Raw genomic sequence first — 16982 nt, 5'->3', positions numbered from 1 at the left:
ATATAGGCCAGGTGCAGTGGCTCACGCCTGTAATCCCAGCACTTTGGGAGGCTGAGGCAGGCAGATCAGCTGAGGGCAGGAGTTTGAGACCAGTCTGGCCAATATGGCGAAAATCCATCTCTACTAAAAACACAAAAATTAGCCAGGCGTGGTGGCGCACACCTATAGTCCCCGCTACTTGGAAGGCTGAGGTGGGAGGATCACGTGACCCCAGGAGGTTGAGGTTGCAGTGAGCCCAGACTGTGCCGGGGGAAAAAGCGAGATGGCTCTGTCCACAGTGAAGACAGGCTCTGGCTGCAGAGATGGGTGAGGCTCCTGGCTGACCTGCTGCAGACTGGGCAAGAGGTGGCTGAGCTTCTGATCCTCCCCCCGACAAAAAAAATTTAAAAATTTTTGACTGGGCACGGTGGCTCACGCCTGTAATCCCAGCACTTTGGAAGGCCAAGGCGGGCAGATCACGAGGTCAGGAGTTCGAGACCAGCCTGGCCAACATGGTGGAACCCCATCTCTACTAAAAATACAAAAATTAGCTGGGTGTGGTGGTGTGTGCCTGTACTTCCAGTTACTAGGGAGGCTGAGGCGGAAGAATCGCTTGAACCCAGGAGGCGGGGCTGCAGTGAGCTGAGATCGTGCCACTGCACTCCAGCCTGGGCGACAGAGAGACTCTGTCTCAAAAAAATTTATATATATATATATATATACACACACACACACACACAATATGTAAAAATTACATATACATATATTCCATCTATGTAGATTGTGGTTAGGGACAGAAGGATGGGTGGGGTGCCAGCATTTTTGCATTTCCAAGGGGTTTTCTGAATTCACAAAGTGCTTTCACAAACTTCATTTGATCCTCTTTTAAAATCCAAGGCACAGTAAACAGTGAAAGCAGGACTGAAAGCTAGTTTTGGACCCCAAATTTTAACCTTTTCAAAATCCTCTTCCATGTGGCTTCGTAGTTACGCTTACATTAAAAAAAAAAAAATTACCAAAGTTGTTCGCACACTCGAGTGTCTAGTAACTACCTAGGGCCAGGACCCCTGGTCTGGAGTCTACGGGCCTGATCTCGTATCAGCCGCTTCCTTCTTGGGGTGATCGCGAAGATTCAGCGATGACACGAACAAATTCCTAAGCCCGGGGTAGTTATTGTATTTACTGTAAGAAGTTTTCAATGCAGCAAAAAGAAAATGTACGTTTCTGAGGCTGTGGAGAACCGTTCACACAGCAGTTTCCGAAATCCGCTCTTGAATGAACAGATCAGAAAGAAAACGCACTCCTCGGCGCAGGGAAAGGCGCCGCAAGCACTCAAGGACCCGCGGCGAAGGTTAGTGAGTGGGCGGGGCACAGCGAAGGGAGCGGGCCTTGCCGGGGGCGGGGGCCTTGCCGGGGGCGGGGGCCTTGCCGGGGCGGAGCTGACGCCCGGGGCAGTCGCGACGTAGCCCCGCCCCCAGCGTTGGCGCGAGATCCGAACGTCGGCGGCAGTGGCGTTTGCTGAGGTGTCTGGAGCGTGAGCCGGCGTCCTGCCGGCTTGGTCTCCTCAGCGGCCATGAGGCGGACAGGCCCCGAGGAGGAGGCCTGCGGCGTGTGGCTGGACGCGGCGGCGCTAAAGAGGCGGAAAGTGCAGGTGGGACGCTGGGGGATGAGAGGGCGTTGGGGACAAGGTAGGGCCTGGAGACGTAAGACGGGAGGAGTAAGACGGGAGGAGTTTGGGGGACACCCTGAGGTGCTGGAAGCGAAGTCGGGGACAGAGGGAACAGCATTGGGGATTCACAGGCAAGAGGGATTGGGGTCTGAAGAAGGTTGAAAAATGGGGCTTGGAGAGGGTGGGAGGGACGGAAGAAAGGAGCGTGCTGTTGAGGGATATGGAGGAGCGGTGCGCAGGAACGGGCGGCGAGGGTTCAGGTGTGGGAGAGGCGGAGGGAAAGTTCGCCCGGAGCAGTTTAACTGAGCAGGCTCCCAAGGAGGCCGGAGTCCCCGCGAGACGTCCTAGTAGATGCTGGAGCATTGGGAGATGCATGCGAATGCAAATTTGGGAAATTCTCACCCCAGGGTCTGTTTCCACCCAATTTGCCAAGTTGCAGGCCTTCTACCTGCCAAGAACCGGTAACTCTGAGGGGAAGAGTAGAAGCTATGGGAAGGGGAGCTGGCCTTCTATCTACTGAGCAGTCACTGGGTGCCGGATACTGCGTTCGATGCTGAATATGCGTTATATGTGTCGTCATTCTTACTGGAAATGAGGAAACTGAGGTTCAGGAACTAACCTAGGCCCGCCTAACTAGAAGGAGCTGGAAATCACACTCAGGTCTGTCACCTAGGCAAGATGCTCTTCAGTTTCTATAAAGAAACAAAAGTGTGAGATAATAATCGTTCATGTTTATTGAGCATCTTATGCTGGTGCTAAGTATTTTAGGTATGTTATCTTGATGGTACAGTTATATATGGTAGATAGTGTAATGATACCCATTTTACATACGGAAACAGGCTCAAAACAGACACTAGGGGCAAGATTCTTGCTCTCAAGTTGCTCACAGTCTTACAGGGAAAAAAAGAGGTGTATAAATAATAACAACAATACCTGACCTTTATTGAGTGCTTTCTATGTATCAGGCACTTTGCCGGGACTCATCAATGACAGGTACTCACCAAAATTCAATAGAGTAGATTTTGTCATTATCCTGGTTTTATAGATGAAAAATTTGATCGTTTTATTATTTATTATTATTATTATTATTATTTTTAGACGGAGTCTCGCTCTGTTGCCCAGGCTGGAGTGCAATGGCGCTATCTCGGCTGCCTGCAAGCTCCGCCTCCCGGGTTCACGCCATTCTGCTGCCTCAGCCTCCCGAGTAGCTGGGACTGCAGGCGCCCGCCCCCATGCCCGGCTAATTTTTTGTATTTTTAGTAGAGATGGGGTTTCACCGTGTTAGCCAGGATGCTCTCGCTCTCTTGACCTCAAATGATTCGCGCATCTCGGCCTCCCAAAGTGCTGAGATTACAGGTGTGAGCCATCGTGCCTGGCCGTTCGTTTTATTTTTTAAAAAATTAGCAAAATGGGGCCGGGCGCGGTGGCTCAAGCCTGTAATCCCAGCACTTTGGGAGGCTGAGACGGGCGGATCACAAGGTCAGGAGATCGAGACCATCCTGGCTAACACGGTGAAACCCCGTCTCTACTAAAAAATACAAAAAACTAGCCGGGCGAGGTGGCGGGCGCCTGTGGTCCCAGCTACTCCGGAGGCTGAGGCAGGAGAATGGCATAAACCCGGGAGGCGGAGCTTGCAGTGAGCTGAGATCCGGCCACTGCACTCCAGCCTGGGCGACAGAGCCAGACTCAGTCTCAAAAAAAAAAAAAAAAAAATTAGCAAAATGGCCGGGTGCGGTGGTTCACACCTGTAACCCCAGTGCTTTGGGAGGCCGAGGCGGGCAGATCACCTGAGGTCAGGAGCTGGAGACCGACCTGGCCAACATGGCGAAACCCCATCTCTAGTAAAAAAAAAATACAAAAATTTGCCGGGCGTGGTGGCAGGCGCCTGTAATCCCAGCTACTCGGGAGACTGAGACAGGAGAATTGCTGGAACCCGAGAGGTGGAGGTTGCAGTGAGCCGAGATCGTGCCAAGGCACTCCAACCTGGGTGACAGAGCAAGACTCCGTCTCAAAAAAAAAAAAAAAAAGATCAAAATGTACAGTAGCTATTTATTACTCCTTGAATTAGGAATATGCCGTTTGTACCCTTAGAATATATTCTTGAATGATGTGGGATGGGTGAGAAACTTGTATACTACTTTGATTTGTTAATTTTGGAGACAGGATCTCTGTCACTCAGGCTGGAATGTGGTGGTATAATCACGACTAACTACAGCCTCAGTCCTGTCCCCGGGCTCCAGGTGATCCTCCTGCCTCAGCCTCCCAAATAGCTAGGACTACAGGCATAGTACCACAAAGCCCAGCTCATTTTTTGTGTTTTTTGTTTGTAGAGATGGGGTTTCGCTGTGTTGCCTAGACTGGTCTTGAACTCCTGAGCTCAAGTGATCTGCCTATTGTGGCTTCTCAAAGTGCTGGGATTACAGGTGTGAGCCACTGCACCCAGCCACCAGTTTAATTTAGAAAGAAGACAAAAATAGAATTAGGAAGAGTTCAGGAGAGAGAGAAAGGGAATATTCCACAGGGAAGAGGAGAGCCAATATTTGTCTGTCTGTCTATAATTCTGTTTTGTTTTTTGGAAAGGAGTCTCGCTCTTGTTGCCCAGGCTGGAGTGCAATGGTGCGATCTTGGCTCACTGCAACCTCCACCTCCCAGGTTTAAGCAATTCCCCTGCCTCAACCTTCCAAGTAGCTGGGATTACAGGCATGCACCACCTTGCCCTGGTAATTTTGTATTTTTAGTAGAGATGGGGTTTCTCCATGTTGGTCAGGTTAGTCTTGAACTCCCAACCTCAGGTGATCCACCTGCCTTAGTGTCCTGGGATTACAGGTGTGAGCCACCATGCCCGGCCTAATTCTGTTTTTTTGTTTGGAGTCTTGCTGTGTCACCCACGCTGGAGTGTAGTGGCGTGATCTCGGGTCACTGCAGCCTCTGCCTCAGCCTCCCGAGTAGCTGGGATAACAGGCATGTGCCACCACACCTGGCTAATTTTTGTATTTTTAGTAGAGACAGGGTTTCACCATGTTGACCAGCTGTTCTCGAACTCCTGGCCTCAAGTTATCCGCCTGCCTCAGCCACCCAAAGTGCTGGGATTACAGGCATGAGCCACCGTGCTTGGTCTGTTTATAATTCTTATACCCCCAAATCCTACCTTTTTCCCTGGCAGTGTTATGGTGAAAACATTTGTCTTGTTGATGTAGTGCATGGCAGGTATGGAATCCTCCAACATCTCTAGGCCCTTACCTTACTCTGATTTCTGGAGGCCTGGACCTTATGACCATACTCACTAACACCATTTCTCCTTCTTGTTACTTGATTCCCAAAGATACTCATTAAAATCTTTGGTTCCTGACTATTATCTATTACTCTGACTTCCAACCCAGAGAAGAGTACTAAAGATTCCCTTTCACAAGGTGCCTCTTCCTAGAGTGGCTATCAAATAGGCATACAGTCCTTTGAGATTTAATGTCAGGGATGGATGGGCAGTAGCTAGTGGTGGTGTTTTTGAAAACATGCCTCTTCCCACTTGATCTCTACACAGAATTGTTTGCTATTTATGAGAGAATAAGTAGTTTATAGTCTGGCCAGTAGACAATAGTGGTCTATGTTTGGAGTGAGTTTGCTTCTCTCCTAATTTGAACTACCCATTTGGCCTCGTTACTTAGGCCTTGTATGTATACTAGTCATTTTGTTTTTATATTATGAAAGTAATATATGTTTGTTTAAAAAATAATAAATAGGGCTGTGGCTCGTTCCTGTAATCTCAGTACTTTGGGAAGCTGAGGCTGGAGGATCACTTGAGGCCAGGAATTTGGGACCAGCCTGGGCAACATAATGAAACCCCAACTCCACAAAAAATAAAAAAAGTTTATCATGGGTGGAGGAGTGTGGCAGTTTTAATATATGTCCACAAATTCTTCAGTACTTTTCCTTCTAAAAGATAGAACTTAATTCCCCTTTCCTTGAGCACAGACAGTATTTAGTGACTCCGATGACTAGAATGTGGTAGGTTATAGTGTTAGAATTCTGAGTCTAAGCCTGGCCAACATGGTTAAACCCCATCTCTGCTAAAAATAAAAAAATTAGCCAGGCTTGGTGATGGGTGCCTATAATCCCAGCTACTCAGGAGGCTGAGGCAGGAGAATTGCTTGAAGCCGGAAAATGGAGGTTTCAGTGAGCCAAGGTTGCACCACTGCACTCCAGACAGGGTGATAGAGCAAGACCCCGTCTAAAAAAAAAAAATTCTGAATCTAGGTCATAAATGACATTGCAGCTTTAGCTTCATTGTCTCTTTGGGAGAAGCCAGCTGTCATGTTGTGAGGACACTCAAGCAGCTCTGTGGAGAGGTTCATGCAGTGAGGAGCTGAGGCCTTTTGTCAACAGTTGTGTGAGTGAGGGAGTCATCCTGAAATTGGATACTGCACCTCTGGTTGATATTTTGAATGCAACCTCACTAGACTGTGAGACAGACCCATCCATCTAGGCTTAACCCAAATTCTTCATGCACAGAAGTTGTGAGATAATAAATGCCTGGCTGGATTTCAGAATTGCCATTGACTGGTGACCCACTTGTACCTCTTATTTCCCCCTTTTTGAACAGAATGTCTGTAACAGTTATGCTAGTTCCAAATTTTATGTTAGATGTATGAGGGAAGATAATTTGCCTTTAGTTCACAGGCCTGCAGATCTAAAGGAACTGTACTTAAACTACACTTTTGGACTTCACGTGTACCTGTTTTAGATGCTAGTATCTTTGATATTAAGCTAATGCTGTAAAGAGATGAGATTTTTGTAGAGTTTTGGGAGGGAGTATATTTTGCATATGGGAAGAATGTAAGTAATTTGGGGCCAGAAGGTGGACTGTGATGGTTTTAAAATATGTCCACACTCTTCCCTTCAAGAGGTGGAGCTTCATTCTCCTGCCTTTATGTTTGGATTGGACTTGGTAACTTGCTATATATTTATATATTTATTTATTTATTTATTTTGAGATGGAGTCTCACTGTATTGCCCAGACTGGAGTGCAGTGGCGTGATCTCGGCTCACTGCAACCTCTACCTCCCAGGTTCAAGCAGTTCTCCTGCCTCACCTTACAAGTAACTGGGATTATAGGCATGCATCACTACGCCTGGCTAATTTTTGTATTTTTAGTAGAGGCGGGGTTTCACCATGTTGGTGAGGCTGGTCTCAAACTCCTGACCTCAGGTGATCCACCGGCCTTGGCCTCCCAGAGGGATTACAGGCGTGAGCCACTGCGCCCGGCTGTAACTTGCCTCTAATGAACAGAATATTGCGGGAACTGATGGTGTGTGATTTTTTCAGATTGGGTCATAAATGGCATTATGACCTCTTTTGATTGCTCACTCTGGGAAAAGCTAGCTTCCATGTTACTACATGAAGCCTGCTCACAGCCATGTTAGTGAGCCATCTTGGAAGTGGATCCTTCAGCCCCAGTTAAGGCTTCAGATGATTGTAGCCTGAGCCAACATCATGAATGCAACGTCATGAGAGACCCTGAGCCATAACCACCAAGCTAACCACCGTGAGAAACTGTGTGAGATTAATGTTCATTTTTTTGTTTTGTTTTTGTTTGTTTGTTTGTTTGTTTTGAGATGGAGTTTCGCTCTGTCACCCAGGCTGGAGTGCAGTGGCCGGATCTCAGCTCACTGCAAGCTCCGCCTCCCGGGTTCACGCCATTCTGCTGCCTCAGCCTCCGGAGTAGCTGGGACTACAGGCGTCCGCCACCTCGCCCGGCTAGTTTTTGTAGTTTTTAGTAGAGACGGGGTTTCACCATGTTAGCCAGGATGGTCTCGATCTCCTGACCTCATGATCCGCCTGTCTCGGCCTCCCAAAGTGCTGGGATTACAGGCTTGAGCCACCGCGCCCGGCCTTTGTTTGTTTTTTGAGACAGAGTCTTGCTCTGTCACCCAGGCTGGGGTGCAATGGCACGATCTCAGCTCACTGCAACCTTCGACTCATGGGTTCAAACGATTCTCCTGCCTCAGCCTCCTGAGTAGCTGGGATTACAGGCGCCCACCACCACACCTGGCTAATTTTGGTATTTTTAGTAGAGACGAGGTTTCACCATGTTGGTCAGGCTGTTCTCAAACTCCTCCTGACCTCAGGTGATCCGCCTGCCTCAGCCACCCAAAGTTGATGGGATTACAGGCATGAAGCACCACGCTGGCCGAATGTTTATTGTTTTAAGCTTCTAAGTTTTGTGGTAATTTATTACACAGCAATACAACACTAATACAGCTAATTTTTTTTTTTTTGAGACGGAGTCTCGCTCTGTCGCCCAGGCTGGAGTGCAGTGGCCGGATCTCAGCTCACTGCAAGCTCCACCTCCCGGGTTTACGCCATTCTCCTGCCTCAGCCTCCCGAATAGCTGGGACTACAGGCGTCCGCCACCTCGCCCGTCTAGTTTTTTTTTTTTTTTTTTTTTTTTTTAGTAGAGACGGGGTTTCACCGTGTTAGCCAGGATGGTCTCGATCTCCTGACCTCGTGATCCGCCCGTCCCGGCCTCCCAAAGTGCTGGGATTACAGGCTTGAGCCACCGCGCCCGGCCAATACAGCTAATGTTAAGAACGATTTTGTGAACAATATTTGGAGACTTTAATACCCGCTTTCAATTATGCATATCAACAAGAAAAAAAGACTTCAACAATACTGTAAACCAGGTAGACCTAACAGATAAAAATATAGAACAGTCTACTCAACAACAGCAGAATACATAGGTTTCTCCATGACACATGGAGCATTCTCCACAAATACTAGGTCACAAAACAAATCTCAATAAATTTAGAAAGATGGAAATCATACAAAGTATATTCTCCATAATGGAATGAAAGTAGAAATCAGTAACAGAAGAAAAAGTACAAATAGGTTGAAATTAAACAGCACATTTCTAAATAACCAAGAGTCAAAGAAGAAATCAAAAGGAAAATTATAATAGAAAGTACTTTGAGATAAATGAAAAGAAAAACACAATGCACCAAGATTTATGGGATGCAACTAACACTATGCTAAGAGGGATATTTATAGCTGTAAATATTTTTATTAAAAAGAATCTCGGCCAGGCACAGTGGCTCACACCTGTAATCCCAACACTTTGGGAGGCTGAGGTGGGTGGATCACCTGAGGTCAGGAGTTTGAGACCAACCTGGCCAACATGGTGAAACCCTATCTCTACTAAAAATACCAAAATTAGCTGGGCGTGGTGGCGGGCGTCTGTAATCCCTGCTACTCAGGAGGCCGAGGCAGGAGAACTGCTTGAACCCAGGAGGCAGAGGTTGCAGTGAGCCAAGATCATGCCATTGTACTCCAGCCTGGGCAACAAGAATGAAACTCCTGTCTCAAAAAAAAAAAAAGAATCTCAAATAACCTAATCTTCTACCTTAAGAAACTAGAGGCCGGGCGCGGTGGCTCAAGCCTGTAATCCCAGCACTTTGGGAGGCCGAGACGGGCGGATCACGAGGTCAGGAGATCGAGACCATCCTGGCTAACACGGTGAAACCCCGTCTCTATTAAGAAATACAAAAAACTAGCTGGGCGAGGTGGCGGGCGCCTGTAGTCCCAGCTACCCGGGAGGCTGAGGCCGGAGAATGGCGTGAACCCGGGAGGCGGAGCTTGCAGTGAGCTGAGATCCGGCCACTGCAGTCCAGCCTGGGTGACAGAGCGAGACTCCGTCTCAAAAAAAAAAAAAAAAAAAGAAACTAGAAAAAGAAGAGCAATCTAAACCCATAGTAACCAGAAGGAAGGAAATAATACAATTTGGAGTGAAAATAAATAGTAAAGAAAAAAAATGAAGATCAAAAGTTGGTTCTTTGCAAAGATCAACAAACTCCACACAACTTTAGCTAGACTGATCAAGAATAAAAGAGAATGCAGTGGCTCACACCTATAATCCCAGCATTTTAGGAGGCTGAGGTGGGAGGATCCCTTGAGCCCAAGAGTTCAAGACCAGCCTGGGCAACACAGGGAGACCCTGTCTCTACCAAAAATTAGAAAAATTAGCCTGGTGTGGTGGGGCATGCCTGTAGTTCCAGCTAGTCAGGAGGCTGAGGTGTAAGGATCACTGAACCCAGGGAGGTTGAGGCTGCATTGAGTGGTGATTGAGCCACTGCACTTCAGCCTGGGTAACACAGTGAGACCTTGTCTCAATCAGTCACCAAGAGGCCAGGTGAGGTGGCTCAAAAAACCCCATCTCTACTAAAAATACAAAACTTAGCCGGGCATGGTGCCGTGCACCTATAGTCACAGCTACTCGGGAGGCTGAGGCAGGAGAATCACTTGAACCCGGGAGACAGAGGTTGAGGTGAGCCGAGATTGTGCCATTACACTCCAGCCTGGGTGACAGAGTGAGACTACATCTCAAAAAAGAAAATAAAAAGAGATAAAAATAATTATAAGATAATACTATAAACAACTGTATGCTAACACATTTAGATAACTTAGAAGAAATGGACAAATTCCTAGGAAGTCACAGACTACCAAACTTGTCTCAAGAAGAAATAGATAAAAATAAACTGACTGTAAATATAAGGGTTTACTTCTGGACTTTCAGTTCAATCCCTTTGGTCTATAGACCTATAACAAAGAGATTGAATTAGTAATTTTAAAACTTCCTGCAAAGGAAAGTCCAGGTCCAGATAGTTTCACTGGTGAATTCTACCAAACATTTAAAGAATTATACCAATCCTTCAGACTCTCCCAAAAAAGTAAAATAGAAGAGGAGAGAACACTTTCCAACTCATTTTGAGGCCAGTATTACTCTGATACTAAAACTAGACCCAAGATATCACAAGAAAAGAAAATTATGGGCCAGTATCCTTTATGAATACAGTTACAAAAATACTCAACAAAATGCAAGCAAACCAAATCTAGCAACACATAAAAAGGATTATAAATCATGACCAAGAGGAATTTATCTTAGGACTGCAAGGCTGGTTTAAATTTGAAAACCAATTAATATACCATAGTAATAGCATAAAATACAAAAAACACATAATCATCTCAATAAACACAGAAAAAGCATTTTGACTGCATCATTTTGTGATTAAAACACTCAACAAACCAGGAATAAAAGGGAATTTTCTCAGCCTTACAAAGGGCATCTATGAAAACCCAGTTAACATCATACTTAAGAAGACCGAATGTTTCCACTCCTAAGATCAGCAACAAGACAAAGATCTTGCCACTCTGTTTACCATTGCACTAGAGATTTTATCTAGGGAAATTTAGCAAGAAAAAGAAATAAAAGATACCCAGATTGAAAAGGAAGAAGTAAAATTATCTGTTTGGAGAAAATATGATCTTTTATATAGAAAATCCCAAGGAATCCACTTAAAAAATTAGAAAAAATGGCCGGGCGCGGTGGCTCAAGCCTGTAATCCCAGCACTTTGGGAGGCCGAGACGGGCGGATCACGAGGTCAGGAGATCGAGACCATCCTGGCTAACACGGTGAAACCCCGTCTCTACTAAAAAATACAAAAAACTAGCCGGGCGAAGTGGCGGGCGCCTGTGGTCCCAGCTACTCGGGAGGCTGAGGCAGGAGAATGGCGTGAACCCGGGAGGCGGAGCTTGCAGTGAGCTGAGATCCGGCCACTGCACTCCAGCCTGGGCGACAGAGCCAGACTCAGTCTCAAAAAAAAAAAAAAAAAAAATTAGAAAAAATGAGTTCAGCAACGTGACAGGATACAAAAATCAATTATGCTTCTATATAGTAGGATTTTATCCAAAAAATGAAACTAAGGAAATAATTTCATTTACAGTAGAATCAAATAGAATAAAATACTTAGGCATAAATTTAACAAAACATTGCAAGACATACACTGGAAACTATAAAACTCATTGAAATAAATTAAAAATGTGAATAATGGAAAGACATTACATGTTCATTGATCAGAAGACTTAATCTTAAGATAGGAATACTCCCCAATTGATCTGCAGAATCAGTGCAATCCCTATCAACATCTCACTTGTCCTTTTTGCAGATACTGACAGTCTGATCCAGAAATTCATGACATCCGAGGGATCCAGAAAAGCCAAAACAAGCTTGAAGAGTAACAAAGTTGGAGGAATCACATGTACTGATTTCAAAATTACTATACAGTTACAGTACTTAAGATGGTTTGATACTGTCATAAAGATAGACATATTATAGACCAAAGGAATTGAAAGTCCAGAAGTAAACCCTTACATTTATGGTCAGTTAATTTTTGTTTTTTTTTTTTTGAGTCAGGGTCTCAATTTGTCACCCAGACTGAAGTGAGATATGATTCATATACCATAAAATTTGCTTTATTGAGATATGATTTATATACCATAAAATTTGCCCATTTAAGTATGTACCCCCAAGAGATAGGAAAACATATGTCTGCATGAAAACTTGCACACAAATGTTCTTAGCATTTCTCATAATAGCCAAAAAGTGGCAACAACCCAAGTAGTCATCAACTGATGAACATCAATTGGTAACCAAAATGGTGTATCTAGGGCCGAGTGTGGTGGCTCACACCTGTAATCCCAGCACTTTGGGAGGCTGAGGTGAGCGAATCACTTGAGGTCAGGAGTTCCAGACCAGCCTGGCCAACATAGTGAAACCCCGTCTCTACTACAAAAAAATACAAAACTTAGCCAGGCATGGTGACAAGCACCTGTAATCCCAGCTACTTAGGAGGCTGAGGCAGAAGAATCACTTGAACCCAGGAGGCGGAGGTTGCAGGGAGCCAAGATCGTGTAACTGCACTCCAGCCTGGGTGACAGAGTGAGACCGTGTCTCAAACAAACAAACAAAATAACACAAAATGATATATCTATACAATGGAATATTATTTGGCAATATAAAGGAATGAAGTATTGATACATGCTACAACATGGATAGACCTCCAAACATCAGGCTGAGTAAAAGAAGCCAGTCACAAAAGACCAGATATTGTATGATACATAAAAGGTCCAGAATAGGCAAATCCGTAGAAAAGAAAGTCAGTGATTTCCTGGGCCTGGGGTGGAATGGGAGTGAGGAATGACTGCTAAGGCTAGAGGGTTTCTTTTGGGGGAAATGAGAACTGTTCTAAAATTAGATTTGGTGATAATTACACAACTTCATAAGTATACTAAAACTTAACTATATACTTAAATGGGCAAATTTTATGGTATGTGAATTGTATCTTAATAAAGCTGTTAAAATGAAAAGAAAGACTCTGTGGAAGAGTTAGACCTTAAACGAAGGGCCAGATTTTGTTGGAAAGCAATGGGAGTGCAGTGGGACAATATGAATAGTGCCACAGAAGCAGGAAGTATAAGGGATGTTTGTGAAACACGAAATAAAAGTTAAGGAGTCTCGAAGACCACCATAATTTTTGACACCAACTGCAAGTTTGGAGGTCCCCAAAACCATTCTCAGGTTTCATAATTTGCTAGAAGTACTCACAGAAGTCACCGAAAGCTGTTATGGTTACAGTTTATTGCAGTGAGGAGATACAAATGAAAATCAGCCAATGGCAGGGGCATAGAGAGCCAAGTCTAGGAGAATCCCAAGCCTGAATCTTCCAGCGTCCTCTCCCAGTGAAGGATTAGACAATGCCAACTGCTCTCAGCAGTGATATGTAACAGTATACACAGAGTACTGCCAATCATGGAAGCTTACCTGAGCCTTGATGTCCAGAGTTGTTTTGGGGGCTCGGTCACATGCATGCGGTTGACTTACCTTCCTGGCTGACCTTAGTTTTCAGCCCTTATAGAGGTGATGCTGATAATGCATGGCCTAAAGACCCCTCTATAAATCACATTGTTAGCATAGATTATTTGGTGTGGCCCAAGGCTCCCAGGTTAAAAAACAAAACAAAACAACACTGCTACCAGGTGGGACATTCCAAGGATTTAGAGATTATCTCTCAGGAGCTTCCAGGCCTCTCCTTGGGTAAGAATTTTTTTTTTTTTTTTGAGATGGAGTTTCAAAAAGACTTTGCCTGGGCTGGAGTGCAATGGCGCGATCTTGGCTCACTGCGACCTCTGCCTCCTGGGTTCAAGCGATTCTCCTACCTCAGCCTTTCAAGTAGCTGGATTGCAGGTGTGTGCCACCAACCCCGGCTAATTTTTTTTGTAGTTTTAGTAGAGACGGGGTTTTACCGTGTTGGGATTACAGGCACGAACCACCGTACCTGGCCAAGATTCTTTACTACATAGGGAGTAATTCAATTTGGCTAACGTGTAGACTATTCCCCGGAGTTGAAGGTGAGTTTAGGAGGGTAAACTAGTGCTATGTTGTTGGAATTTGTTGTCATGGGAGGTATCTCTTAAGAAGATTAACCCATTAGTGGTTATTTGAGAGTGTATAGTATCCTGACAGGCTAGAGGAATTTGGAGGATACTGCTGAAGTTTGGATAAGAAGTAACAAGGACTTAGTCCAGGATGGTAGAAGTTGAAAGTTGTTTATTTTTAGTTGTTTATTTTATTTTATTTTATTTTATTTTATTTTTGAGACAGGGTCTCACTCTGTCGCCCAGGCTAGAGTGCAGTGGCATGATCTTGGCTCACTGCAACCTCCGCCTCCCAGGCTCAATGGATCCTCTCACCTCAGTCTCCCAAGTAGTTGGGACGACAGGCGTGCGCCACTGTACCTGGCTTTTTGGTAGAGACTGGGTTTCACCATGTTGCCAGGCTGGTTTTGAACTCCTGAGCTCAAGTGATGTGCCTCCCAAACTGCTGGGATTACAGGTGTGAGCCACTGTATCTGGCCAGTTGTTTATTTTTATTTTGGTTTATTCGTCTCTGTAATTATATATATAAAAGTATATATACACTCAAGGACCTAAATAGGCTTAGTAGGGGATTGCTTAAATGTTTTTTAAGGCCGGGCATGGTGGCGTATGTCTGTAATCCCAGCACTTTGGGAGGCCGAGGTGGGCAGATCACTTGAGGTCAGGAGTTTGAGACCAGCCTGGCCAACATGGTAAAACCCTATCTCTACTAAAAATACAAAAAAAAATTTAGCTAGTATCGTGGCACACGTCTGTAATCCCAGTTATTCGGGAGACTAAGGCAGCAGAATCGCTTGAACCTAGGAAGCAGAGGTTGTGGTGAGCCAATATCGCACTACTGCACTCTAGCCTGGGTGACAGAGTGAGACTCCACCTCAAAAAAAAAAAAAAAAAACCGGCTGGGCGCGGTGGCTGAAGCCTGTAATCCCAGCACTTTGGGAGGCCAAGACGAGCAGATCACGAGGTCAGGAGATCGAGACCATCCTGGCTAACACGGGAAACCCTGTCTCTACGGAAAAATACAAAAAACTAGCCAGGCGAGGTGGTGGGCGCCTGTAGTCCCAGCTACTTGGGAGGCTGAGGCAGGAGAATGGCGTAAACCTGGGAGGTGGAGCTTGCAGTGAGCTGAGATCCGGCCAGCCTGGGCGGCAGAGCGAGACTCCATCTCAAAAAAAAAAAACAAAACAAAACTATTTTTTAAACTATAATTTGGTCCAGTTATTTGGACCAGCTCTCAGTGTCTTTTAAAGCCCTTTTGCATCTTCACATATGATTACATTTAGCAGCCAGAAATTGGTACCTGAGTAGGTAAAGGATAGAGAAAAATAAAAATAGAAAATATGACTTGAAGTAGTATTTGGAAATTGGGAGAACAGGTATATAGCTGCTGATTGTATACATATACTACAATACTTCTGTTGAAGTTAACACTTTCCAGGGGGATTCAGGATTTGCTCCAGAGTGAGGATTCCTCCTCCACTGCATTTCAGTTGAGGCAAAATGGTCGTCTTTCTTTTATAGGACTGTCGTCTGTGTGACTGAGAGAGCCACATGCAGCCACTGCTATAATGGAAGTAGTTAAAATGAGAGAAGGTTTAAACAGATCTTCAATAAGTAGTCCTTATTAGAGCAAAACTGAGAGTAAATGTACAGTGACCTCTGACATGCATGCATTATGTCCTTTAAGTGAAAAAAATCTCATTAGCAGGGAGTACCCTTTTTTGAGATGGAATCTTGCTCAGCTGCCCAGGCTGGAGTGCAGTGGCGCGATCTCACTGCAACCACTGTCTCCCAGGTTCAAGAGATTCTCCCGTCTTAGCCCCCTGAGTAGCTGGGATTACAGGCACCCGCCATCATGCCTGGCTAATTTTTGTATTTTAGTAGAGACAGGGTTTCACCATGTTGGCTAGGCTGGTCTTGAACTCCTGACCTCAGGTGATCCATCCACCTTGGCCTCCCAAAGTGCTAGGATTACAGGTGTGAACCACCTCACCCGGCTTTTTTTTTGTTGAAATGGAGTCTCGCTCTGTTGCCTGCTGGAGTGCAGTGGCGCAATCTCTGCTCACTGAAGCCTCCACCTCCTGGGTTCAAGTGATTCTCCTGCCTCAGCCTCCCAAGTAGCTGGGACTACAGGTGCATGCCACCATGCCTGGCTAATTTTTTTGTATTTTTAGTTGAGATGAGGTGTCACTATGTTGGCCAGGCTGGTCTCGAACTCCTGACCTTAAGCGATCTGCCTGCCTTGACCCCCAAAGTGCTGGGATTACAGGCGTGAGCCACCGCGCCTGGCCTGGGAGCACCCTTTTATGAGACTTAGTAATGCCAGTGGATGTAGACATATCAGGTCTCCAGTTAGGAATTGTGATAGAAGAAATTTGCTTTTCTCTTTTCCCTGTTGAGTTTTCATGAGGTTTAGATGAAAAACCAATACAGGGTGGTTCTTGAAGATTCCTGCAATAATTTTGTGTTGTTAGATTACTTTGGGATAGAAAACTTCATAGTTCTCAGTGGGTGTACACTTCCATCCTATCTGTGTTCTGGACCTTATATGTGACATCAATTATAGTGACAGGAGTTCATCTTAGCTTGGATCACAGCACTAGAAAAGCCTTAGTGTTTTCTGTCAGCTCTATTGCTGTTGTGCTGAATATGTAATAAGTAGCTGTAAATAAAACGAAAATGGGAAATCCTTCCTGCATATCTACCTATTTATTGAATCGAATACCTATTATGTGTATTAAGCTATATTAAATTCTGTGCAGGATAGGAAAAAAGTATGTGGATCACATGCTGATGCCGGGATTTTGTAGGATGATAAGTTTTGAGACACCAAGTGATAAATGGCCAGTTCAGAAGAGGAAGAGACCACACATGGCTGGGGGAATCAGGAATGCTTGGTGATAAGCTGAAGAGTATGTTTCCGAGCTGGGCGTGAAAAATGCCTTTCTCCATGAGGCATACAAATGAGGAGGTTGGAGGCCATCAACAGGTACTGGCATGTAGTTGGGTATTATGTTACGGGATGCATGGAGGGCTTTTGGTAGTAGAGAAAAAGGTAAACTGGAATCATCA

The 16982-nt window shown here is 45.2% G+C and overlaps 1 protein-coding gene across 2 annotated transcripts in view; it reads left to right on the top strand.

The window, feature by feature from the left end:
- Nucleotides 1-1457: 1457 nt before the first annotated feature.
- AUNIP (aurora kinase A and ninein interacting protein) overlaps nucleotides 1458-16982 on the top strand; it is a 28988-nt gene continuing 13463 nt past the window's right edge. For both annotated transcript variants that reach the window (XM_025374899.1, XM_025374891.1), the window contains exon 1: nucleotides 1458-1630. In XM_025374899.1, coding sequence (XP_025230684.1) covers nucleotides 1553-1630 — 78 coding nt within the window. In that variant the 5' untranslated portion in view covers nucleotides 1458-1552. The remainder of the gene's footprint in view (nucleotides 1631-16982) is intronic.

The sequence above is a fragment of the Theropithecus gelada genome, chromosome 1, assembly GCF_003255815.1.
Source record: "Theropithecus gelada isolate Dixy chromosome 1, Tgel_1.0, whole genome shotgun sequence".
NCBI classification, from domain to species: Eukaryota; Metazoa; Chordata; class Mammalia; order Primates; family Cercopithecidae; genus Theropithecus; species Theropithecus gelada.
The sequence above is the reverse complement of the archived record's forward strand: the minus strand, read 5'-3'. Positions and strand labels throughout refer to the sequence as shown.